General features: G+C 41.7%; 2 protein-coding genes across 4 annotated transcripts; one reads left to right on the top strand and one right to left on the bottom strand.

The window, feature by feature from the left end:
* Window positions 1–1,823: 1,823 nt before the first annotated feature.
* LOC110497717 (complement C1q tumor necrosis factor-related protein 4) lies at window positions 1,824–17,743 on the bottom strand. Of its 3 annotated transcripts, none has more exons than XM_021574038.2 (2): window positions 17,534–17,743; window positions 1,824–3,751 (listed from the first exon to the last, which is right to left on the bottom strand). In XM_021574038.2, exon 2 carries the CDS (start codon window positions 3,648–3,650, stop codon window positions 2,664–2,666), a length of 987 nt encoding a protein of 328 aa, XP_021429713.2. In that variant the 5' UTR covers window positions 3,651–3,751; window positions 17,534–17,743; the 3' UTR covers window positions 1,824–2,663. The 3 variants fall into 3 exon arrangements, with proteins under 3 accessions (XP_021429713.2, XP_036812568.1, XP_021429704.2); XM_036956673.1 differs by lacking the exon at window positions 17,534–17,743 and adding an exon at window positions 16,332–16,470; XM_021574029.2 differs by lacking the exon at window positions 17,534–17,743 and adding an exon at window positions 6,109–7,107.
* LOC110497727 (ubiquitin-conjugating enzyme E2 N) lies at window positions 16,567–26,318 on the top strand. Its single transcript, XM_021574051.2, has 5 exons — window positions 16,567–16,708; window positions 16,790–16,842; window positions 21,785–22,031; window positions 24,060–24,200; window positions 24,928–26,318. Exons 2-5 carry the CDS (start codon window positions 16,813–16,815, stop codon window positions 24,972–24,974), a joined length of 465 nt encoding a protein of 154 aa, XP_021429726.1. The 5' UTR covers window positions 16,567–16,708; window positions 16,790–16,812; the 3' UTR covers window positions 24,975–26,318.
* The last annotated feature ends 360 nt before the right edge of the window (window positions 26,319–26,678 follow it).

Here is a 26,678-nt window from a genome sequence, read left to right as displayed (position 1 = left end):
TGTGGACGGATGTGTGGACGGACGGATGGATGGATGGATGGATGGATGGATGGGTGGATGAGGGAGAGGAGAGGAAAAACAAAACATTTCACCTTAGTGACTCCTTTAACCATTTCAGATGCTGCAACCTTTTCAGAAGCTGACCCTTTTACCATTTCCGATGTTCTGACTTTGGATTTAACACTGCTTTGAGATGTTGTGAAGGAATGTTGTGTAGGCTATGCTCAGGTGTTCTGTGAGCTTTTGTGATGGGCTACTTGAATGTGACCACCTGTTGCCAAAGAAACTTGGAGACATTATTTAAAGAAAAGATCTCCCAACGGGATAATGGACTTATTTTGTCACATTTGCCAGATTTTGGAGAAAGCAATGTGACAACATCCCTAGCATTGACAATTCATGTTTTAATCACTCATTAAACATATTTTGACTGATAGACTTTGTTTACCGTAGTCATGTTATTGTCCTTTAATTGTGTTAATAATCATTGGGCAGGTTTCCCATAAGCACGCTGAGTGGAGAATATTCATTGACATTGCTTTTAAGTCCAGGCTTAATTTGGAAACCGCCCCATAATATTTCAGTTTGGGGAGTCAAACTAAGCTCATCTCATAACCTAGTTATGAACCACAGATGTTTATAGCTCTGTCTATGAATTTGAGAGTGATACCATTTCTTCATGCCTATCCCTCAGCTTTTTACCCAAACACAGTTGAGGTGACCCCTTTTTTATTGTTTCAAAGGATTCTAGCTTTAATAGCATGAACTTTTAATCCCATTCCCAGTACAGTATGTCCCATTTTTCCATTCTAAAACAGCTATTACATTGTTGTACAATTTGTTTTATTTAATTATTATTTTATCTACCCTCGGATCCATTTTGTGGCATTTGTGGACACAGAATCCAAGACAATGAGAAGACTTGTGAAACACTCATAGCAGGATTCAGTCGATGAGAAGCAGGTAAATCTAATAAGTAAGTAAATCTTTTTTCGGATCATCTTGTTGACTTTGAAAAGTCATCAAAATCATTGTATAAATCATATCATAGCAATATCATCCTTGATATGTAGTTGTGTGTCTTCATCCTCGAACTCTCAACGCTTCACAGATTATGCTCATAGAAGAGACAAACAGGGTCAGGTTTCTGTACAAACAGGGTCAGATTTCTGTGCATTCAGAATCCGGTTGCATGGCTCAGTAGCAGTGACTGTGTGAGGTTTAAATGAGTGTCTGATATTGGAGAATCCACTGCTAGTTGGTGATGGATAATGGTGGCTGAGCTGGAAGCATTGGGCCTCTCATAGGATAGGGTGCAAGCTGCAGCCAAAGATAGACTCCAGTGGCAGAAGATTTTTGCAGCCTCATGTCCACACTTGAGATGAGGAGGACGGAGTAAATACTGCTTGCTGAATTCAGAACAAACATTGCCTGCATGTTGTATGTCAAGCAAAGTTATAAAGTGCTTTGCTAAAGTCTATGAGGCTTCAAGGAGTGCCTGTTCAAATTGAGCAAACTGCACCCGAAGTCAACTACTCAGGTTCAGCAATGTTACGCTCTTTTGAACACATATCTGAATATGAAGTAAGCTATGTTAACTACCTACTACCTGTGGTACTTACTGCATTTATCTCTGAATTACTGTATTGACAATTGTTTATGTCATGCAGATGTGCTATTTACAAAATGGATAGCGATAACTCATCTGAATTCTTACATCAAATCTGAACAATGTTTTTGTTTGAGCTCAGGAAAGAAATCTCAGATAAACTTGAGAAAGGCTTGAGAATCGCTAACACTGGTAGAGAATGTTGAGTTCCTGATAATCTTGTAAAATGACCTTTAATCAATATTATTTCACTATGTATCCAGAATACATCAAACATTCATAACTACATCACATTCAGGTTATCTAACTCCATACAGTCAGTCAGGCAAACTATACAATATTTACACAATAGTCTCTACTCAGTGCAATCACTACAGAAGTTAAAGTATTAAAGGGTTTTATGAGTCGTTCTGAGACTTGCATAAACATCTGCTCAGTAAGGATATATAATTCTGTCACTAAAAAATGTCTGTATATATAAAGATTACAAAGGAAAGCTCTACTTATTATAACTCATAGTCTTTGGTGAATGAGAAAAAAAAGTCAATGAGATTCATGAGGTGTCCAAGGAATCCTGATGGTCCAGCATCATATACTAACATATTGCCTATAACTTTGGTTTAACGCAGCCAAACACAAAACATAACATTTTCCATCGTTTTACAGAAAATGTGCTTATAATAAGAAACATTACATGATTATGTGTGATAATGTCATAAGCTTGTCGATGTATCAACAACAAAAAATGACTCACAACACCATCTTGTGGAATGGTATAACACTTCAAAGAAAATGGCTATTTAATCAATAGAAGAGCAAACAAATGTGTATCTGTGAATAAGATATGTACATCTTTGCCCCATTTTTCAACGACAGCTGCTGCTGTTGTTCAATCCACACCCAGAAAGTGACTGCAGCGGTTCTACACAAAGCCTATAAAGCATTCACACTTTCTCAACTTTGGTTTTGTAACCATAGCACCATGTACATTTGAAGGAGGGTCCAGTGTGTTTTGAAGAACTCAGAGCTCTCAGACTTGAGTTCTGTCCTAGTCCTAGTCCTGGCTGGCTGTGGTGGTGGGCTCAGCGTCTGGGTAGACCAGGAAGCCTGAGAAGGTGGTGTAGCGTCCCTGGTTGCTGTAGATGGCATAGCGCTCATCCTGCTGGCTGTAGAGCCACACAGTGTCCCCTCTACGCAGTGGCAGCAGCAGACTCTGGCTCTGCATCTCCCTCCTTCTGGACATGTCCTCGTCGAACACCATGGCCTGCACCTCGCCATGGCCCGTCATCAGCTTGACTGACACTGCCCTGTGCGGATGCTTCCCCACCGTGAAGGCAAAGTAGTAGGCCCCAGGGTAGCGGCAGGTGAAGCGGCCCGACGTCTTGTTGAAGTGTGCTCCGATGTTGACGTACTCCACGTCGAAGGTCAGAGGCTCCTTCTCTTGGTGCCCGCCACCATTCTCCCCCAGGACCGGGGATGTCCTGGCCACGGAAAAGGCAGAGCGAGGCTCTTCAGGGGCCTTAGCACTACCGCTCAAGCCATGCCTGTGGTCTCCAGGAGGAAGGCAGTTGGGGTTGGGGTAAAGCTGCCCTGGCAGGGACAGGTGGTTGTTGAGATAGCCAGGTGCGGGGATGTCAGGGTACACCAGGTAACCGGTGAAGGTAATGTAAGGGCCAGCGGTGCTGTAGAGAGCATGCTGAGGACTGTCCTGCAGCATCAGCCACACTGTGTCCATAGCCCTCAGGCTGATCATGACACTTTGACTCTGGACCTTCCGCCCTTTCTTTTTGTAGTCATCGTAGGCCATAGCCTGCACCTCCTGCCCATTCTTCACCAGTATGACAGATAGCATCTTCTCGGGATATTTCCCCACTGTGAAAGAGAAGTAATAAGCCCCAGGGATTCTGCAGCGGAAGTGGCCGGTATCTGGGTTGAAGTCACTTCCTGCGTTGACCAGGAGCCTGTTGAAGGTCACAGCCTTCTGGGTGCCTCCTAGAATGCTATTGGTCCGTGTGGCCGAGAAGGAGGAGCGGAGGCCCATCGTCACAGGAGCTACATGGAGGGGTGTGACCGACCCCAGGAAGCTGAGTATGCCCAGTAAACAAGCCAGGTGCCAAGGGCTGCTCCATGATGTCCGTTCAACTTGGAGAGATAAACAACAATGAGTAAAAATACTTCCTTTTCCTTCAAAAACAATTTACAACAGTTATACTGGCTATTCTATTCTAATTTTGCTTCAACCAGCTGTTTCATTGTAACAATGTGGCTTTTTTGTTATTGCTTGGAAACATCAAGCCACAGTTTTCTTCTTTGGCAGTCTACCTTATTAACTCCAAACTTTCACGTTTTTGAAAAGATAATTCTTTGTGGATTGTAAAATGTTGTACCTTATACAGTCAAATTGGGCAAAATAGTTTCATTCCTGCACAGCATTTCACAATGTAAACCTTTTTTATTTTATTATTCTGGTAAAAAAAGAAAGATTGCGCAATGTGTCAATGTGTGATGGGCCGGCTGAAATACTATATGACTGGGTTAGGAAGTCTGGTGGAGCCCTGTCAGGATAGATCCTGCTCATCAAATCAGATGCCCTGTGGAAGCAACAGCTCCTCTAATTCAGCTGGTATTGTCTGTTCTCTCTGTGCACTGAGAAAACGGACTAGATTAGACCCTGGTTCATCTGTTCCTGTGTGTCTGGACAATGGAACATTTGGGATGGGGAACAACGTGGGGCAGGGCACCAAGGGTAGTGTGGGTTAGAGACCATTTTTTTGTTGTATAAAGCCTTTTGACATGGTGGACAATTTGCGGACGAAAGATCACAGTGATACCATGGGAAGGATATGTTGTGGGTCAAATGTGGGAATGAGGTTGTTTTCAGGACAACAAGCCTCAATATTTTATCATTCTGTTATACATTTATATATTTTTGAATCTTGATTAGATTCATTACCAAAAGTATGTGGTCACCTGCTTGTCGAACATCTCATTCCAAAATCATGGGTAGTTGGCCCCCTCTTTGCTGCTATAACAGCCTCCCCTCTTCTGGGAAGGCTTTCCACTAGATGTTGGAACATTGCTGTGGGGACTTGCTTCCATTCAGCCACAAGAGCATTAGTGAGGTCTAGCACTGATGTTGGGTGATTAGGCCTGCCTTGCAGTCGGCGTTCTAATTCATCCTAAAGGTGTTCGATGGGGTTGAGGTCAGGGCTGTATGGACCTTGCTTTGTGCACTGAGGCATTGGCATACTGAAACAGGAACGGGCCTCCCCCAAACTGTTGCCACAAAGTTGGAAGCACAGAATCACCTAGAATGTCATTGTGTGCGTTAAGAATTCCCTAAGGGGCCTAACTAAGACCGAACCATGAAAAACAGCCCAGACCATTATTCCTCCAAACCCAGATTTGTCCGTTGGACTGCCAGATGGTGAAGTGTGATTCATCACTCCAGAGAACGCTTTTTCACTGCTTCAGAGTTCAATGGCAGTGAGCTTTACACCACTCCAGCCAATGGTTAGCATTGTGCATTGGGATCTTAGGCTTCTGTGCGGCTGCCTGGCCATGGAAACCCATTTCATGAAGCCCCCGACGAACAGTTCTTGTGCTGACGTTGCTTCCAGAGGCAGTTTGGAACTCGGTAGTGAGTGTTGCAACAGCCCTACATGCTTCAGCACTCGGCAGTCCCATTCTGTGAGCTTGTGTGGCCTACCACTTTGTGGCTGAACCATTGTTGCTTCAACACGTTTCCACAATAACAGCACTTACAGTTGACCGGGGCAGCTCTGGTAGGGCAGAAATTTGACAAACTGACTTGTTGGAAAGTTGTCATCCTATGACAGTGCCACGTTGAAAGTCACTGAGCTCTTCAGTAAGGCAATTCTATTGCCAATGTTTGTCTATGGAGATTGCATGGCTGGGTGCTCGATTTTATACACCTGGCAGCAACCGGTGTGGCTGAAATAGTCAAATTTACTAATTTGAAGGGGTGTCCACATACTTTTGTATATATAGTATATACATTGTCACTGAAATCTGTGTGTTTCAATAAGTTGAACTCTGTGAAACCTATACTGAAAGAACAGAACAGTTGACAAGCGAGGCCAGTTTTATCAACTGCCAAAACTCGAACTGAAAATATAGATATTTATTTTTACTTCAAGAGAATATTCAAAAGACAAACTTTGTTCTTCTATTTAGTGATGTGGAAACATTTCGCCCCAGAACATATTTTAAGATATGGCAATTACAAAGAAATCAGTGTCGAAATCAAATATCATTACAATTCAATCAAACAGTAAACTCTTACAAATTATTTGAATGAGGTCAGATTTAGTTATGATTCTTACAGAAATACAGCAGCAACAATCCCATAGCTCTTACATCTCTCAAGCCATCTCAGAAAATCCTAACTTCTGTATTGGAACCTTTATATATAGTCTATGTAATTGACATGATAGCTAATGACAGAGAAATACAAACAGTACAAGTGTGGGTCCTACCTGTTCTCGTGTGCTGGTACAGAGTGTGCATGTCTGTAGTCAGCCTTGTCTGCATGTCTGTAGTCACCTTCTCTCTCATCAGCCTATCCCCAAAGTCCCTACCACAGTGCTGCTTAGCTAATGTCTACCCCCCAAGCCTCACTGTCAACCCATTGAGCAATGGTATATGTCCATTGGGATGAGTAAAGAGGTGGAGCTCCATGGGTGCCATTTTACACTGCTGACCCCTGCATCCTGGTCTGGTAGTTTATCATTGAAGGAAGGAAATACATTGGTTTGTTTAGTCTCATACGGGAACAGAACATCTAGTCCACATTGTGTTGAGTTTATAATCCTTAAAAACAACCATTATGCTGGTTTTAAATTGTAGAGCACAATAAAGTGGTCATAGGCCTACCTTTTATAAATAAAAAATAAAAGCATATAGACCTTTCAATTGGCCCCTCAGCAAGAAAATACTTACACTTTGAAATTGATCCAAAAGGGACAGGGTGCCTGTGTGATGGAGCCAAAGCCTACCATGTCTATTTCACAACAACAGTAGGACTAACATGAAACAAAATTAATCACAGATGTTTTAACAAGCATCGCTGACTTTATCTCATTCATGTCCATAATGGAAATTTATAATTTATGTTGGCACACATGTTCTCTGAGCTTACTGATGGACAAATCTGAAGACATGTTTTCAATCGGCCAAAGCACTTGTCTACAATGGGAGTTTTTGTTTTGATGTTGTACTATATTCAGTCTTTGGACACATTGGGTTACTGTTTTTTATAATTTCATGTGAATATATGTTCAAATTGTCAGATCTTAAAAATGTTTGCTATGTAGATTGTCCAGACCAATATATATACACATGAAAACAATATCTAAAGAAATCCACACACACACCTATAGCATATGCAGTATAAGCATATTCAATGGAGTCATATTACAGCTTAATCTCTCTTTCTCTCTTTCTCAGATCTTAATAATTGTCTGGACCAATATACAGTACCAGTCAAAAGTTTGGACACACCTACTCATTCAAGGGTTTTTCATTATTTTTACTATTTTCTACATTGTAGATGTAACGTGTACGCTGGGAGTCAAAAAGCAAGTGCATGGGGGCCCGACGAGCCGGCTGAGGCATGGGAGCCTGACGAGCCGGCTGAGGCATTGGAGCCTGACGAGCCGGCTGAGGCATGGGAGCCTGACGAGCCGGCTGAGGCATGGGGGCCCGACGAGCCGGCTGAGGCATGGGAGCCCGACGAGCCGGCTGAGGCATGGGGGCCCGACGAGCCGGCTGAGGCATGGGAGCCTGACGAGCCGGCTGAGGCATTGGAGCCTGACGAGCCGGCTGAGGCATGGGAGCCTGACGAGCCGGCTGAGGCATTGGAGCCTGACGAGCCGGCTGAGGCATGGGAGCCTGACGAGCCGGCTGAGGCATTGGAGCCTGACGAGCCGGCTGAGGCATGGGGGCCCGACGAGCCGGCTGAGGCATGGGAGCCCGACGAGCCGGCTGAGGCATGGGGGCCCGACGAGCCGGCTGAGGCATGGGAGCCCGACGAGCCGGCTGAGGCATGGGAGCCTGACGAGCCGGCTGAGGCATTGGAGCCTGACGAGCCGGCTGAGGAATGGTAGCCTGACGAGCCGGCTGAGGCATGGGGAGTCTGCCGATCCAACCGAGGTTTGAGAACCTGTCGAGACAGTTGAGGCATGGAAGCCTGATGAGCCAGCTGAGGCATCCCCGGTTACTTCGGCAGCGGCAATCGGACCAGACGTAACCAAAATAATACAAAATATCCCTGTTGCTTCCCTTTGGTGAGCCGTTATTCTGTAACGTGTACGCTGGGAGTCGGAAAGCAAGCGCAGTTGGTGACTTTAATAAGTTTTATTTAATTTAACCTTTATTTAAACTTCTTATGGCTGGGGGGCAGTATTGAGTAGCTTGGAGTAAACGTAAAGTAAACGGCCTGCTCCTCAGTCTCAGTTGCTAATATATGCATATTATTATTAGTATTGGATAGAAAACACTCTGACGTTTCTAAAACTGTTTGAATGATGTCTGTGTGTATAACAGAACTCATATGGCAGGCAAAAACCTGAGGAGAAATCGAAACCAGAAGTGAGAAATCTGAGGTTGGTATGTATTCAACACAGTTCCCATTGAAATCCCCTTGAGATATTAATAAAGTTGCACTTCCTAGGGCTTCCACTAGATGTCAAACGTCTATAGAAATTTGAATGAGGCTTCTACTGTGTTGTGGGACTGAAAGACAGCAGAATGAATCAGGTGTCTGGCAGTCAGCCATTTCTTGGTCACGTGCATTTCACATGATAGCGACATGCGTTCCATGGCTCCTCAAGACAAAAAGGAATACTCCGGTTGGAACTTTATTGAAGATTAATGATAAAAACATCCTAATGATTGATTCTGTACTTAGTTTGAAATGTTTCTTCGACCTGTAATATAACTTTTTGAAGTTTTTGTCCGAGGTAATGCTGACCAGAACGAGCGTTTGGATATGTATACCAAACGCGCTAACAAAAGTAGCTAATTGGACATAAATAACGGACATTATCGAACAAATCAAGCTTTTATTGTGGACCTGGGATTCCTTGGAGTGCATTCTGATGAAGATCATCAAAGGTAAGGGACTATTTAGCATGTAATTTATGGTTTATGTTGACTACAACATGGCGGCTATCTTGACTTGATTGTTGTGAGTGCCGTCTCAGATTATTGCATGGTTTGCTTTTTCCATAAAGTTTTTTTGAAATCTGACACAGCAGTTGCATTAAGGACAGATATATCTATAATTCCATGTGTATAACTTGTATTATCCTCTACATTTATGATGAGTATTTCTGTTGAATCGATGTGGCTATGCAAAATCACTGGATGTTTTTGGAACTAGTGAATGTAATTTATGAACTTTATCAAACAAAACATATATGTATTGTGTAACATGAAGTTCTATGAGTGTCATTTGATGAAGATCATCAAAGGTTAGTGATTCATTTTATCTCTTTGTGCTTTTTGTGACTCCTCTCTTTGGCTGGGGAACACTGTGTTTTTCTGTGGCTTGGTGGTGACCTAACATAATCGTTTGTGCTGCTTTCGCCGTAAAGCCTATTTGAAATCGGACACTGTGGTGGGATTAACAACAAAACTACCTTTAAAACGGTATAAGATACATGTATGTTTGAGGAATTTTAATTATGAGATTTCTGTTTTGAATTTGGCGCCCTGCACTTTCACTGGCTGTTGTCATATCATCCCGTTAACGAGATTGCAGCTTAACTGGGCTGTGTTACGCATAAATCGAACATTTAACAATATAACAAACACGAGTAAGGTATAGACATGAAACACATAACCAGAAACAATAATGCATGGGGAAAAAAACAAAGGGAGTGACAGATATAGGGGAGGTAATCAGGAAGGGGATGGAGTCCAGGTGAGTGTCATGACGCGCAGGTGTGCATAACGATGGTGGCAGGTGTGTGTAATGATGAGACAACTGGCGCGTTGAGTGCGGGAGAGGGGAAGCGGAGTAAACGTGACAGTAGAAAAGTAGTGAAGACATCAAAACTATGAAATAACACATATGGAACCATGTAGTAACCAAAAAAGTGTCAAACAAATTAAAATATATTTTATATTGTTCAAAATAACTACCCTTTGCCTTGATGACACCTTTGCACACTCTTGGCATTCTCTCAACCAGCTTCATGAGGCATGCTTTTCCAACAGTCTTTAAGGAGTTCCCACATATGCTTAACACTTGTTGGCTGCTTTCCTTCCCTTTGCGGTTCAACTCATCCCAAAACATCTCAATTGGGTTGAGGTCGGGTGATTGTGGAGGCCAGGTCATCTGATCCAACACTCCATCACTCTCCTTCTTGGTTAAATAGCCTGGAGGTGTTGGACCATTGTCCCGTTGAAAAACAAATTATAGTTCCACTAAGCGCAAAACAGATGGTGTGTCGCTGTAGAATGCTGTGGAAGCCATGCTGGTTCAGTGTGCCTTGAATTCTAAATAATTCTAAATAAATCACTGACATGTCACAATGTCACCAGCAAAGCACCCTAAAACTATCACACCACCTCATCCATGCTTCACCATGGTAACCACACACGCAGAGATAATCCGTTCACCTACTCTATGTCTCACAAAGACATGGCGGTTGGAACCAAAAATCAAAAATTTGGACTCATCAGACCAAATTTCAGATTTCCACTGGCCTAATGTCCATTGCTCATGTTTCTTGGCCCATGCAAGTCGCTTCTTCTTATTGGTGTCCTTTAGCAGTGGTTTCTTTGCAGCAATTCGCCCACAAAGGCCTGATTCACGCAGTCTCCTCTGAACAGTTGATGTTGAGATGTGTCTGTTACTTGAACTTTGTGAAGCATTTATTTGGGCTGCAATTTCTGAGGCTGGTAACTCTACTGAACGTATCCTCTGCAGCAGAGGCAACTGTCATGACGTTGGCCTGGGGGTAGGTTTATTACAGTCATAAATACCTCTCCCCCCTTTTTCCTCTCTCTACCCTACTGATGTTACATTTGAAAACCCTTTGGTTAACATAGAGATTCTGGGAACATCAGAAGGTGGGGGGAAATGAACTATATTCTGGTAATTCGACCAATTGAACATACAGTGCCTTGCGAAAGTATTCGGCCCCCTTGAACTTTGCGACCTTTTGCCACATTTCAGGCTTCAAACATAAAGATATAAAACTGTATTTTTTTGTGAAGAATCAACAACAAGTGGGACACAATCATGAAGTGGAACGACATTTATTGGATATTTCAAACGTTTTTAACAAATCAAAAACTGAAACATTGGGCGTGCAAAATTATTCAGCCCCTTTACTTTCAGTGCAGCAAACTCTCTCCAGAAGTTCAGTGAGGATCTCTGAATGATCCAATGTTGACCTAAATGACTAATGATGATAAATACAATCCACCTGTGTGTAATCAAGTCTCCGTATAAATGCACCTGCACTGTGATAGTCTCAGAGGTCCGTTAAAAGCGCAGAGAGCATCATGAAGAACAAGGAACACACCAGGCAGGTCCGAGATACTGTTGTGGAGAAGTTTAAAGCCGGATTTGGATACAAAAAGATTTCCCAAGCTTTAAACATCCCAAGGAGCACTGTGCAAGCGATAATATTGAAATGGAAGGAGTATCAGACCACTGCAAATCTACCAAGACCTGGCCGTCCCTCTAAACTTTCAGCTCATACAAGGAGAAGACTGATCAGAGATGCAGCCAAGAGGCCCATGATCACTCTGGATGAACTGCAGAGATCTACAGCTGAGGTGGGAGACTCTGTCCATAGGACAACAATCAGTTGTATATTGCACAAATCTGGCCTTTATGGAAGAGTGGCAAGAAGAAGGCCATTTCTTAAAGATATCCATAAGAAGTGTCGTTTAAAGTTTGCCACAAGCCACCTGGGAGACACACCAAACATGTGGAAGAAGGTGCTCTGGTCAGATGAAACCAAAATTGAACTTTTTGGCAACAATGCAAAACGTTATGTTTGGCGTAAAAGCAACACAGCTGAACACACCATCCCCACTGTCAAACATGGTGGTGGCAGCATCATGGTTTGGGCCTGCTTTTCTTCAGCAGGGACAGGGAAGATGGTTAAAATTGATGGGAAGATGGATGGAGCCAAATACAGGACCATTCTGGAAGAAAACCTGATGGAGTCTGCAAAAGACCTGAGACTGGGACGGAGATTTGTCTTCCAACAAGACAATGATCCAAAACATAAAGCAAAATCTACAATGGAATGGTTCAAAAATGAACATATCCAGGTGTTAGAATGGCCAAGTCAAAGTCCAGACCTGAATCCAATCGAGAATTTGTGGAAAGAACTGAAAACTGCTGTTCACAAATGCTCTCCATCCAACCTCACTGAGCTCGAGCTGTTTTGAAAAAAAAAATAAGAAAAATGTCAGTCTCTCGATGTGCAAAACTGATAGACATACCCCAAGCGACTTACAGCTGTAATCGCAGCAAAAGGTGGCGCTACAAAGTATTAACTTAAGGGGGCTGAATAATTTTGCACGCCCAATTTTTCAGTTTTTGATTTGTTAAAAAAGTTTGAAATATCCAATAAATGTCGTTCCACTTCATGATTGTGTCCCACTTGTTGTTGATTCTTCACAAAAAAATACAGTTTTATATCTTTATGTTTGAAGCCTGAAATGTGGCAAAAGGTCGCAAAGTTCAAGGGGGCCGAATACTTTCGCAAGGCACTGTATATCTGTTCTTAGTCTCTACATTTTTTAAATGGGGCATGCTTATTTAATATGGTGAGGAAAGCACTTTTGAGGAGCAACCAGGCATCCTCTACTGATGGGATGAGGTCAGCAAGCAGGCCTTCAGGATATGTATTATGCTTTACCATTACATTTACAGTAAATTACATTTTGTAATGCATGTAAATTCACAAAACATGTTACAGCGTTCTTACTGTTCTACCCTCAGAATTGACAGAAGACCCTATGGTGGTGGAAATGGTAGAGGGACGGGAATGACATAAGGCTGTCTTAAATAAAGCAGGCCATTGAGGAGAACAATGACACCTTCGACAATGTGGCATCCATCAGCCTACCAACAATCGCCCGCCTTTTGAAGAGGCACCAGGTATCTATGAAACACATTTACCTGCTGCCCTGCCTTTTAAGAGAAACAATGACCAGGTAAAACAACTGCAGGCCGAGTGTTCAGGTACAGCACTATACTGTATACTGTATTACTGTTACTATTTGATGCACATGCTACTTCACAATATCATATTGGAACTATACTGTAAAAATAACTGACCAAAATATATTTTTAGAGGATGATGGTGCTTGATGCTGCTGTGAACCATCACAAGTATATCTTTGTTCATGAAGCGGCTTCAACCTGGCCAAAAACTAAGTCAACGGGCAACCGTCCTAGTCCCTGGACAATGTCGGTTAAACATCTCTATGTGCGCAGCTATCTCTGAAGATGGTGTGGTAGGATGTAGGCCATTACTTGGATCCTACAATGCTGCACACCGCATTGTGTTTCTCAATTAAATTGAGCAGGTCTATCAAGCTGAAGGGGTCACCTACTGTATGTCATTGTGTGTGACAATGTCAGGTTCCACCATGCAGAGGTGGTTGAGGCATGGTTTTGGGCCGATCCCCGATTCCTCTACTTTCCTCAACCCTATTGAGGAATTTGTTTCAGCATGGAGGTGGAAGTGTGTACGATCACTTCAGGAAACAGCAGAGGGAACACCCCCCTATCCACATCGATGGAACAGTAGTGGAGAGGGTAGCAAGTTTTAAGTTCCTCGGCATACACATCACAGACAAACTAAATTGGTCCTCTCACACAGACAGCATTGTGAAGAAGGCGCAGCAGCGCCTCTTCAACCTCAGGAGGCTGAAGAAATTTGGCTTGTCACCAAAAGCACTCACAAACTTCTACAGATGCACAATCGAGAGCATCCTGGCGGGCTGTATCACCGCCTGGTACGGCAAATGCTCCGCCCTCAACCGTAAGGCTCTCCAGAGGGTGGTGAGGTCTGCACAACGCATCACCGGGGGCAAACTACCTGCCCTCCAGGACACCTACACCACCCGATGTCACAGGAAGGCCATAAAGATCATCAAGGACATCAACCACCCGAGCCACTGCCTGTTCACCCCGCTATCATCCAGAAGGCGAGGTCAGTACAGGTGCATCAAAGCTGGGACCGAGAGACTGAAAAACAGCTTCTATCTCAAGGCCATCAGACTGTTAAACAGCCACCACTAACATTGAGTGGCTGCTGCCAACACACTGACACTGACTCAACTCCAGCCACTTTAATAATGGGAATTGATGGGAAATGATGTAAATATATCACTAGCCACTTTAAACAATGCTACCTTATATAATGTTACTTACCCTACATTATTCATCTCATAGGCATACATATATACTGTACTCTATATCATCGACTGTATCCTTATGTAATACATGTATCACTAGCCACTTTAACTATGCCACTTCGTTTACATACTCATCTCATATGTATATACTGTACTCGATACCATCTACTGTATCTTGCCTATGCTGCTCTGTACCATCACTCATTCATATATCCTTATGTACATATTCTTTATCCCCTTACACTGTGTACAAGACAGTAGTTTTGGAATTGTTAGTTAGATTACTTGTTGGTTATTACTGCATTGTCGGAACTAGAAGCACAAGCATTTCGCTACACTCGCATTAACATCTGCTAACCATGTGTATGTGACAAATAAAATTTGATTTGATTTGATTTAAATATAGTACAATACAGAAACTGTTGTAGTTCACAAACGACAGAATTGCATAATATATAGTGCATTTGGAAAGTTTTCAGAACCCTTGACTTTTTCCACATTGTTACATTACAGCATTATTCTAAAATGGATTAACCCTCCCGTTGTGTTTGCTTCATGTTAATTAATTCTGTGTTCCCGGTCTAAAATGACCGCCCCATTATGGCTGATTTATAAATCCATAATATATTATCACCTAATATTGTGTTAGATCTTTTCATCAACTTAAGTTATTGTGAACATTACAAGTTTTGAACTTCTATTTGCTATGTATAGCCTGTAGGCCTCATTGACCTGAGCTCTTACAACTCGTTTTTGAGTTAAAAAAAAAAAAGAAAAGCATATATGGATTATTTTGACTATAACAAATACTCAGATGAAACATATTGTGTTATTTACCACAGACTACTTTGTGTCAAAGTTTAACAAGGACTCTCTCCTCCTCGCCAGTGTCATGATCAAAGATATAATCAAGAGCCTCACATACAGTATATGTTTGGTCATTGTGCTGCCACAGAATGAATTGTGAGCAAGGCCTCAAAAAAGCTTTATATACCAGGAACACAACAGGTGTACAAAAGTTAAAACACCCCAAATGTAATAAATCATCAAAATGTATTTTGTGTGTTCAGATGCCCTGTGTGGACAAAGGCATGGAACCTTATTACAATCAGATTTAATTAACTACATTTTTCAGAGAGAACTTGTAAATTGGTCCAATTTGACCGGAACACAACAGGAGGGTTAAATAAGCAATTTTCCTCATAAATCTAAACACACCTCAGACTGGAGTAAAGGTTCATCTTCAGCAGGACAATGACCCAAAGTACACAGCCAAGACAACACAGGAGTGGCTTCGGGACAAGTCTCTGAATGACCTTGAGTGGCCCAGCCAGAGCCCGGACTTGAACCTGATCGAACATCTCTGGAGAGACCTGAAAATAGCCGTGCAGCGACGCTTCCCATCAAACCTGACAGAGCTTGAGAGGATCTGCAGAGAAGAATTGGAGAAACTCCCCAAAATCAGGGTAGTGTCATACCCAAGAAGACTTGAGGATGTAATCACTACCAGAGGTGCTTCAACAAAGTACTGAGTAAAGGATCTGAATATTTATGTAAATGCTTTATTTATTTTTTAATACATTTTCTAAAATTCTATAAACCTGTTATTGCTTTGTCATTATGGTGTATTGTGTGTAAATTGATGAGGAAAAAAATATTTAATCAATTTAGAATAAGGCAGTAACGTAACAAAATGTGGAAAAAGTCAAGGGGTCTGAATACTTTCCGAATGCACTGTATTTGGCATATTGGGGCTTAGGACAGGTCAAATAACAATACTATGCTTTTAAACAATTTAATTCTGAAATATTCCATTGTCAACTATGACACTGGAAGTGTAATAGATAATGACAATCTTAACATTTCAATGTGGCTTGTCTAGATACTTGTAACTAAATTGAAAAAATATATAAACACAACATGTAAAGTGTTGGTCCCATGTTTCATGAGCTGAAATAAAAGATCCCAGAAATGTTCCATTCGCACAAAAAGCTTATTTCTCTCAAATGTTGGAGCACAAATGTGTTTACAATCTGTAATATAGCCCTTTTGTGGGGAAAACTCATTCTGATTGTACTAAATATAGTACAAGGATGTGAATGAAATGGGGACCTGTCCAATCAATCACTGTCACTTATCATACCCATTAACTATAATAAAACTACATTTTCCTTAATCTTTAATGATGGTCTCATGATGCAGAACTGCAGAACACCAGAAGAAGTGTGAGCGCGCCTTTCGCTGTCAATGCAAACGAAAGAAAAGAAGCAAGAGAGCTACAGCAAAGATTTTTATAACTTACCCAAGATAGACCACAGCCTTTCCAATCGGAACAATGAGTCATATTTGGCAGAACAAGCTGGGTGGTGGGCAGAGCCAAGGACAAGCTAGTGAGATCATATTGGCGCGTTCTCGTAAACGTTTGCGTGTTTCCGTTAGGGAACGTATACTATGTGAAGTGCGCGTGTGCAATACCTACATTTTCCTTTGCAGTCCTTCTAAACAACGCGATTTAAAAACAACTTCGGCAAAGAGTAAAATCTACAAAATGTAGTTCACTCTGTTCATAACATGATTTAGTTTTAAGAACAGAAAACTGTATTGAGATCAAATGTTTCATCGGCCAAAATCCATCTCGTTCAACTCCCACTGGACTTCCTCTCACTGCCATATGTGGAAGTGAGTGGAAACGCCAAGCGGATGCTTCACATGTATACATCCGGTAATATATCTATCTCATTGTTCTATCTGTGGTTACAGCTAAACCCCGCAATAAAGACAAGATGGCAGGACTGCCCCGCAGGATTATTAAGGTAATTATTCAGTGATTTTGACTGAATATTGTTGTTGTGTGTGACAGATTCATAAAACGAGCAAATGCTGAAAAGGCTCTGTACTGTTAGCAAATTAGTTAGATTGCATTTGCACTAGCTGCAAAGTTAACTACTTCCGTTTCGTCCCTGTTCCATAACCGAATAAGTATCTAAGGGTGGGTTAAATACGTCCACGCTTGTTAAAAATGGCGGATAAATGTGGTGTTTGTTTATTCGTTAATACACTATACACCGTGAATATAGCATATAGCCGAAAAAGCGTTAGCAATCACTATAACTAGCTAGCTAAAACGTTAGCCAGCCACCCATTCCAAATAGGCTAGCTAACCGCAAATGTGTTGCAAGGAATAAACAATCAATTGAACAGCCTATTCTCTTAATTGTGCCACAATATAAACGGCTGAAATGTTTATTTTGGGCTAAATTGCCCATGAATAAAACATATACTTTAACCTTTATTAAAGGGTCAATTTAGCAGCCTATTTACTAATCAAAACATGACCATTGTGGCAGATATTTTCCGCAAGGCCTGTGTTAGCCAACTAGCATAAGAAGTTATAGGCAGTGGGCAGGAGACACGGATAACTGCGTACATACTTGGGGGCCAGGGCATAAGCAGGATTTCAGTTTAACTGAGCTTCATTGAAATGGATAGTTCGATTCCACTTACCAGTCAACAATTTCTCTGATTAGAAAGCTAGGTAGTCATGACACCCATTTGATAGCAGTCAGGGCAATAGTCCAAGACTCAACAAATGTTTTTGTTTAGCTAGCTGCACAAGGATTATAATTATATTTCAGACATCGACTATGCAGACATACATTTTGGGGCAGCAGGGTAGCCTAGTGGTTAGAGCGTTGAACTAGTAACCGGAAGGTTCCAAGTTCAGATCCCCGAGCTGACAAGGTACAAATCTGTTCCTAGGCCGTCATTGAAAATAAGATTTTGTTCTTAACTGACTTGCCTAGTTAAATAAAGGTAAAACATAAATAAAAATACGCTAAAGAAAGTGATGAGGCCTAGATACACCAGTATGCTAGTACAGTGCCTTCAGAAAGTATTCATATCCCCTGACTTATTGCACATTTTGTTGTTAGTCTGAATTTAAAATGGATTAAATACATTTTTTGTTTCCGTCACCCATCATTGTAAATAAGAACTTGTTCTTAACTGACTTGCCTAGTTAAATAAAGGTAAAATTAAAATAAAACACTGTGTGTATGTATATATATTTCAAATATCAAATATTTCAAATATTTTACCAACACAAGATTTTTAGGCCAGCAATCTACACTGGGTGGCCTAAAAATCTTGTGTTGGTAAAATATTTGAAATATATATATACATACACACAGTGTTTTTATTTTAATTTTACCTTTATTTAACTAGGCAAGTCAGTTAAGAACAAGTTCTTATTTACAATGACGGCCTAGGAACAGTGGGTTAACTGCCTTATTCAGGGGCAGAACAACAGATTTATACCTTGTAAGCTCGAGGATTCGATATAGCAACCTTTCGATTACTGACCCAACGCTCTTAACCACTAGGCTACCTGCCGTACCAGTCGAAAGTTTGGACACTCATTCCAGGGTTTTTCTTTATTTTTTACTATTTCCTACATTGTAGAATAATGAGTGACATCAAAACTATGAAATAACACATGTAATCATGTAGTAACCAAAAAGGTGTTAAACTAATCAAAACATATTTGAGATTCTTCAAAGTAGCCATGAAACATAGACTTTCTTAGTCAAATTTGCAGGCTTCCAAGAAAAGTTGCTACTAGTTGGCCTATATCCTACGGTTCTTTTCAACATTTCAATCTTGATCCCCTCCCACAAAAACAATGTCCCCCCACACAGGGAATGTTGAGCTGTTGTTCCCTTTCCCAAGTTCATGTCCTGTGCCATTGCAAGTTGTCATTGAATCAGTGCTGTTGTGCTAACAGAGAGAAGGACAATCGTGCAATGGTGGCGGGGGGTGTGTGAGTAAGGGAGGGAACACACATGATGGTTACATTGGTTTGATGTGGTGGGAAAAGGAGACGTTCTGGGAACTGTTCCCAGTGAGCTTGGCCCCCTGAGCCCCTATGAGTGTGCGACTGGTCCTGGAGCCACTCACTTGTCTGTGTTTGGACTGTGTGTTTTTGTCTGTGGGTTATCTGAAACATTTCAGGAATCTCGCTCTGAGTTGCATTTGGGGAAATAAAAAACAGCAGCAGTGGCTGCTGCTAGGCAACTACCCCCCCCCCCCCCCCCCCCCCCCCCCCCCTCTATTAGTTGTCTGTCAAAGCTGCCTGTAGTATAGATCTAGGCTAACACAGTAGATTTATTAAGCTACATTGCTCTATTGACCTGGGATGTCATTCAGCCTGACCTGTAGCATCATCATCGTAGAGAGAGGCTATTTATTGTCTGAAGAGTTCTTGTTAGGATTATGCACTTATGTTAAGTATAAACTCATGAAATGAACATTTCTAAAGATTGGTATTAGTGTTTTAGGCTTCCATTTAGGCTGTTTGAAAAATAGATATAGGCGAGTGAAGGGGAATAGGCCTAGACCTGTAAAAGTCCATTGTTATTGCTGCACCTGCAGTATTCCTTCAGTGGCTCCTTGTTGTACACCTCTCTGGCTCAGGTGTGTAACCCAGTCAGCCTCATGCATACCATAAGGATGTATCAGATTCCTTTTGCTCCATCACATTGAGATGGGTGTGAGTTTCTACAGGTCACAGCCCTGAGTCTGGGACACTTGGCTGCCACGATGAGCTAGTCAGCCTATAGTCTGATGACGTACTCTTGCTGCTGCAGTGGTTGATGGGAAAGTTAACCCTAGTTGTCACCTGGGTCGTATTCCTTAGGACACGCCACAGAACAATTTTTATAAGCATTTGAGGGGGAGGGGGGGTGGACGGACAAATACAGGTCGTCATTTCCTGTTTCAGACAGTTTTCTTCTGTATTGGTGCTTAATAATAATAATAAATATGACTGTGTCACCTCCAAAAGCCCTTAGCACATTGCAGAGAATGAGAGAAATCTGACTCAGCTGCCTGATATTCTGCTTCAGGTGCTATTGCAGCCAGCTACGGGGGGGGGGGGGGGGGGGGGGGGGGTGTGTAGGCTTGAGTGATATACTATATACCGGGGTATTTCCTGGGTGTGTGATAGGCCACTGAATAAGTTAAGTAGGACTAAAAGAAATCTAAGATGTCAAATAAATTATATCTAGCTCCGTGCTCCTGCTACATGCACTTGGTTTGCTAAGTGGCTAGATTTCTAGATCTTGGTTACAGCAGAGACATTCAAACCCCTCCTGGATCAAGATCCCTGTTGCCTAAATTGTTTTGTGTGTAGAATAAAAAATAGTTTATTTTGTATATTTTTATAGCGGCCCTTGTGTGCACTACCGGTAATACCGGTATGGTACTGAAACGGTATGATAATTTGGATACCGCCCAACCCTTGTGTGTGTGAGAGAGAGAAAGGAGAAGACCACAATGCACCTCTTGGCAACAGGTCTCCTTTGTAAGCAACTAGGCTAAGCGTAGTGAGTCACAGGTTGCTGCCAAGTTGGAGGTGTGGCCCAGGACAGGGTGCTTGGGTTTTTCCCATACATTTGATGGAGAATTGTTAGGCTAGATATTTTTAGCTATAGACTATGTCTTTGAAAGATTGATCAGTACTAACGCTGATTAAAAAAAAGGGTAAATCTAAAATGTGCCATTTTTCTTCTATTGTTAGGGATGAGCTAGCAAGGGAACTTAAACTTGTCTTCTGAACCATGATTACCACCACTAGATTGATAGATTCCAAATGGGAAAGCACAGAATGAACATTGTGGCAGGTAGGCTACATGCTAAGACAACTACAGTACGCTTCCTGAAAAATGAAACCTTTGAAATATTGAAAGTAAGCAAAGGCAATGTGAAAGTGAGGTATTTGTCACAGTTAACAGCATGCTTTTCAAGAGCTACTAGAGGGATCAGGGCAGGCTCTATCTAGGCCATGTGTCAGGAATGACATGGGACAATCTGTCCTCTTGGAGGACGTGTAAAGGACAGTGGATGTCCCGTTCGTCAACTGATTGCTCAGCGCGCTGTTGACGTCTGGCTGCTGACATTCTCATACGGCCGGCACTCTTCAGGGGTGCTAATTACTCTCGGCAGGCAAACACTATTGGTGTGTCCGAGCCTTTAGGCTGCTTTTCACATAGGCTTGGCCTAACTTAGGTTCTCTGTTCTAGTCAAGACAAATACTCCAAAATCACACAATGGCAAAGGTGCATGAAGATGGAAGAATTTAGATTTTAGCACTGCCCACAGTGTTCTTAAACTACGGCGCGCGACATGGTTCAATGTGCCAGTAAATTCACTTTTTCATTTTTTAAATTGCTGCAGTCTTGGAGCTAGAATTTGGATCATGTATACTATGCTAATGCTTATAAACAAAACAGTAATGAAGAGTAGTGTACAAAAGGTGAACTTAGCAAACAAGATATTTGTTCCAAGAATATGGGGGCCGCCGTCTTTAAGCATCTTTGCCATTGTCACTGGCTACGTCCTGATTCCCTGCCCTTCTCCCTGTCATGGATTTCCAACCATTGGACTGGTATAAGAATAATAATATATGCCATTTCTCAGGTGCTTTTATCCTAAGCGATTTACAGTCGTGCATATATTTTGCATACGTGTAGTCCCGGGTGTCAAACTCACTATTCTGGCGTTGCAAGTGCCATGCTCTACCAACTGAGCTACAGAGGACATTGGCTGGGGGGAGTTTCCTCATTAGAAGGGAGTATGCAATTACAAACTTTGGGAGAAGGGTGAAGAATCAGCCACTGTACCTTTCCTCACTGTGATTTTGTGTCTGTATTTGCATAGAGGTATACCCTGTTTCTATGTCTGTTTTTTGTTTGTCAGGAGACTCAGCGCTTGATGGCTGAGCCTGTCCCAGGCATTAAGGCGGAGCCTGACGAAGGGAACGCCCGCTACTTCCATGTGGTCATCGCCGGGCCCCAGGACTCACCCTTTGAAGGTGGCACGTTTAAACTTGAACTCTTTCTCCCCGAGGAATACCCCATGGCAGCTCCAAAAGTACGCTTTATGACCAAAATATACCACCCCAACGTAGACAAGCTGGGAAGAATATGTCTAGACATCTTGAAAGGTAAGAAACGCTTGACTCTGTTTTGCACCAACATGGTAGCCCGGCATCCAAAGTCATTTTGCTACGTTTCACAGTTGTTTCAGTTCATGTTAAATTAGTTCATGGGGAGCATTTCAACATGGTAGCCCGGCATCCAAAGTCATTTTGCTACGTTTCACAGTTGTTTCAGTTCATGTTAAATTAGTTCATGGGGAGCATTTCAACATGGCAAGTTTTGAAAAAAATGATTTATTTTTCAGTACAACGTGGCTGCTTGAAAATGAAGATTTTGGCCTTAGATTGTTAGCAATAATGGAGCAAATGATGTCAGTATTGAAAATGTTGAGTAGGTAGATGTTGCAGGTGCAGCTGATACAGGGTCAGATATTTCTTTCATACCCGTAATAGTTTTGGTTAGGTTTGGGAAGGGATGCACATTTCTGTCAATTTTGCTGCAGACTAACTGACCCTCATTAACCGGTCAACAAACAGTAAAAAAAATATATATATATATATAAAAACAGTAAAATTAGGTGGCCAACAGAAAATACTATCAGAGATCTGTATATAATGACGAGATGCTTATGTTTCCACCCTAACAATGGGAGTCGTCCCAAGGCGGGGAAAGCAGACGACAAATTTAGGCCCAAAATAATCCCATAGAATTGCATTGGACTTATTTTAGACAGATTTTGCGAGAGTGAAACCTCTCACTTCGACTCTTCCTCTCTGATACTAACGTTATTTATGCATACAAGGACCTGACATTTTTCAAGAAGAGTTTAATGGAAACATGCAACGTTAGCAAGCCAATAGTCTTACAGTCAAAAGGCCTATTATTGAACATGCAACTCTTGTAATGAAGCAGCTAATAAAATGTAATTCTCAAACATTTGGCTAAATGTCATTTGCGGAAAACACAGTTCTAAACAGCGCACCTAATGTGAGCAGTTCCATATGTGACAGAGATGAACAGCTCTGTTATAAACTTAGAAAGAGGGGGACTCTAATAGCAACTACTAGGATGGGTTGCAAATATGGCTAGGATTGTGCCTTTGGCTTCTGGACAATGAAAGAAAGTTGATATGAAAACCAATATAACTGGAGAGAAGGGCTGGTTAATGGCAGTCTTTATAAAATAATTATCTTCTATGGATGGATTTTGATAAGGCTACTTTGAAGCAAGGTAAGACATTATTTGAAGTGAAGTAAAACGTTCAGGTTCCAAACACATTGCAAAGTGGTGGGTGATCCGCTGATAGTAAATGGTAGGCAGGCAAAAGCATATGCATCTGAATGGGGGGCGTGCTTTACGAGTTGAGATTGAGAAATAAAAATGCCTACTTTTTTAAAATAGTGGCAACCAACGTTATCTTATTCTAGGTCTGACATTTAGGGATGTCTACCTTTCTGGAAATATTATTTACCTTCATAGCTTGTTCTCCATCTTCTTTTGAAATAGGGAGTCAATTTGTTTTCAGCACTTTTATTTCTATGACTGATAAAATGTGTTCTCATGGCTCCCTCTGCAGCAGACATCTGAAACATGGAACATCAGTTCCAAAGTATCATGATAATATCATATCCTGAGGTCCCTGGCAATTCCCAGCCCTAATATTTGACCTGTTTTATCATCAAAAGTATTTAGGTACAATCCAGGTGACTGATAACAGATACTGGGGATATAAGACCGCATTAACTGTCTGTCACATTGCTGCAACTGCTCTGTTTCTCTGTCATACACGGCATTAAGTTCAGGCTTGTTAGTGGGACAGGCCTGGGCATTGTTTCCTGCCATATCCCCACTGCGTTAGAATCAAGAGCGAGCACTATGAGGGATTTGCCTTTTTAATCTCGCTCAAAAGATCAAGAGCCTCTCCGATTACACTTTTGACCTCTCACTCAAGCCGCATCTCCCCATTGCTGTGACATGCCTAACTGCCTATCCACTGCCACATCACTCAAAATAGAAACATTGCTCAAACCTCTCTCCTGCCACCCTTGCTCCCCCTTTTTCCTCCTTCCTTCATCCCTCAAATCTCTTCACAGATAAATGGTCTCCAGCCTTGCAGATCCGTACTGTCCTGCTATCAATCCAGGCATTACTAAGTGCTCCCAACCCTGATGATCCTCTAGCGAATGATGTTGCGGAGCAGTGGAAGTCCAATGAAGCTCAAGCCATAGAGACGGGTAAGTCTAGATGAAGCCCGGCTCTGAGGGGAGAGTCTATAAGGACACTCATGACCTGCAAAACAACTAACTAAATTCTAAAGCTGACCCTTACCATAACCTAATTTTAACCGGTTCTGAAATTAAATCTAGTTTTACAGATGTATCCAGGTGTATTAAATCTAGTTTTACAGGAGTATCCGTATAGCCTTTTCCGACTCCTACCCCCTCACCACCCCCACTTGCCTGGGTCGTGTTCGTTATGGCATGCAATGGAAACGTTAAAATGTTTGGCACCAGAAAGGGAAAATGAACTATTCTTTTTAGACAAGTCCAGGTAATCTTCCCTGTTTCAGTCCGTTTTATTGTGTGGTGTCTAATGAACACAACCTTGTTAAAATTGTACTTCAGTCTCTAAATGTAGGCTACCATTCAGCTAATCCAACACTGAATCATATTGTTGAAGATGCTTTATCTTGCTGGTAACTATAGATGCTACTTCTAATAAAGTCATGACTTCCTTTGATAAACATTTAACTGTTATATTGTAGCTTTTTCACTCTGTAGCCTATCATGCAAAACAAGTACAAATGTGACAAAGTTAACTTGAAGCCTCAACAATTCTATTGGAAGACTAATAATGAACTAACTCTCACCAGTCACCAAAGCATGTTGTTTTTTAGAACAGACTATAATGGACCTAGTCTTGCTTTCTGACCTCATCTCTCTTCCTTATTTTGTGTTGCAGCCCGGACATGGACCAGGCTTTACGCTCAAAACAACATAGAAGTGTAGAAAACGTAAAACAAGTGGAAAGAAACTGAGCGGGAAGTCAGTGTGAGAACACACTCCTTATTTCTGCCAAGACCTCTTCTTCCTACTTCATTTGCATTTAAAGGACACCGTCTTGGAGGGAAAAAAAGGTATTATTATAATAAAGTAAACATTTAAGGAATATATTAAAAAAGAGGAAAAAGACAAGTAAATTGGTGATTTTAAATGCACATACGAGAAAAAAACGTAACTTGTCGTCTTTGTCCTAACTCACTACTGTTCAGATGCATGGGCAGCCAGGGTTGAGATCTAACTCACTACTGTTCAGATGCATGGGCAGCCAGGGTTGAGATCTAACTCACCACCTGGCTTTATTTTCCATTGATTTGGGAGGAAACTGCCAACCTCTGCTTTTAACTAGCTTCGTACAGAAAATGTCAAAAACAAAGTGTTTGTCTGTCCCATGTTTTATTCGGAGGTGGTGGGTTGGAGGGAGACAGTCTGGGTTGTTGTCCAAGATGGCCAAACTTTTAAAAAACTTTTCTTTTAACTTTGTTTTCTCTTGTGATGCTGGTTGTTTAATGAAATCCGCTGATTAGCCCCATGTAGTAGAGACACCCTTTGAGACAGGCTATTGTTGGACTCATTACCCTGTTGAAGGCCACAACAAAATCAACATAGCGCCTGCTAAACCACTTTAACCTGAAATACAAAGTAATGATATAACGACTAAACAATGAATCTGAGCCTGCCACCATCACGTTTAACTGTTGCAACCGCTGTCCGTGTAGAGACCCTAAGGTAGTCTTGTGGTGGAGGGAGGGCAGTATGGAGTGGGATAGTGGTGGCGGGACAGGAATTCCATAACTTCTGTATTAGGAATATATTGTTTTTCTCGTCTCTCCTTTTTATTTGATATGGATGTTTTCCTGACATCGGGCTACATGGCTCTTTTAGCTTCTTGTTCTTCCTGTTTGTCACAATCTAATGCAACAAGACGCAACGGTTTACTTCCTTCCCATGGCATTAATTTCCGAAAAGTGTAATGAGTTGTAAGTTCTGCAGTGTGTGTGTGTGTGTTAGGGGTAATTTTGTTCGAGGAGGTTGGGGGGAGTTAAGGGTAGGTGGTTAGGGGTAATGGGGGAATTGCAGGAACTAACTACAAGAGATCAATGAAGGCTTTTGTCTCAACTGTCAATATTGGTATTTGGTTTGAAAAGTCTGTATTCAATTCACTGTTTGTAAATTCATTATTTCTATTGAACTGGAGGGGTCGTGGGGGGGCACGTTTTCCTGTTCTCCAAATGGTAGGAAAACAGTCCACCTGCATTTTTTTTCTGTAAATAAAATCTGTTGATTTAATAAGAAAATGTGTGCCTTTGTTTTTTGAGGAAGTAAAGATGGCAGGCTAGGACTTACGGTATATCCTCAATTCTGTTGTTGAATTGAATACATTGAAGTCAACATAGGTCAGATTCAACAGTGAAGCATGACTGCCCTTGGGTGAATTCAGAAAGAAGAGTAACCCTTGCTTATTGCCAGACGGTCTTAATCTTTACTCTGGTCCTAGATTTTTTGGCAATTACTGAATGTATTAGTCTATTCTTCAATTGATATTGTCAAAGTCAGCCACCTCATGGTGATACAAATAACATTTTCTCACGCCTTCAAAATCTATTTATATTTTTCTGTGCATATTCCCTCATCCAAAACAGCAGGGACACT

This window comes from Oncorhynchus mykiss, chromosome 2 (genome assembly GCF_013265735.2).
Source record: "Oncorhynchus mykiss isolate Arlee chromosome 2, USDA_OmykA_1.1, whole genome shotgun sequence".
Taxonomy (NCBI): domain Eukaryota; kingdom Metazoa; phylum Chordata; class Actinopteri; order Salmoniformes; family Salmonidae; genus Oncorhynchus; species Oncorhynchus mykiss.
The sequence above is the reverse complement of the archived record's forward strand: the minus strand, read 5'-3'. Positions and strand labels throughout refer to the sequence as shown.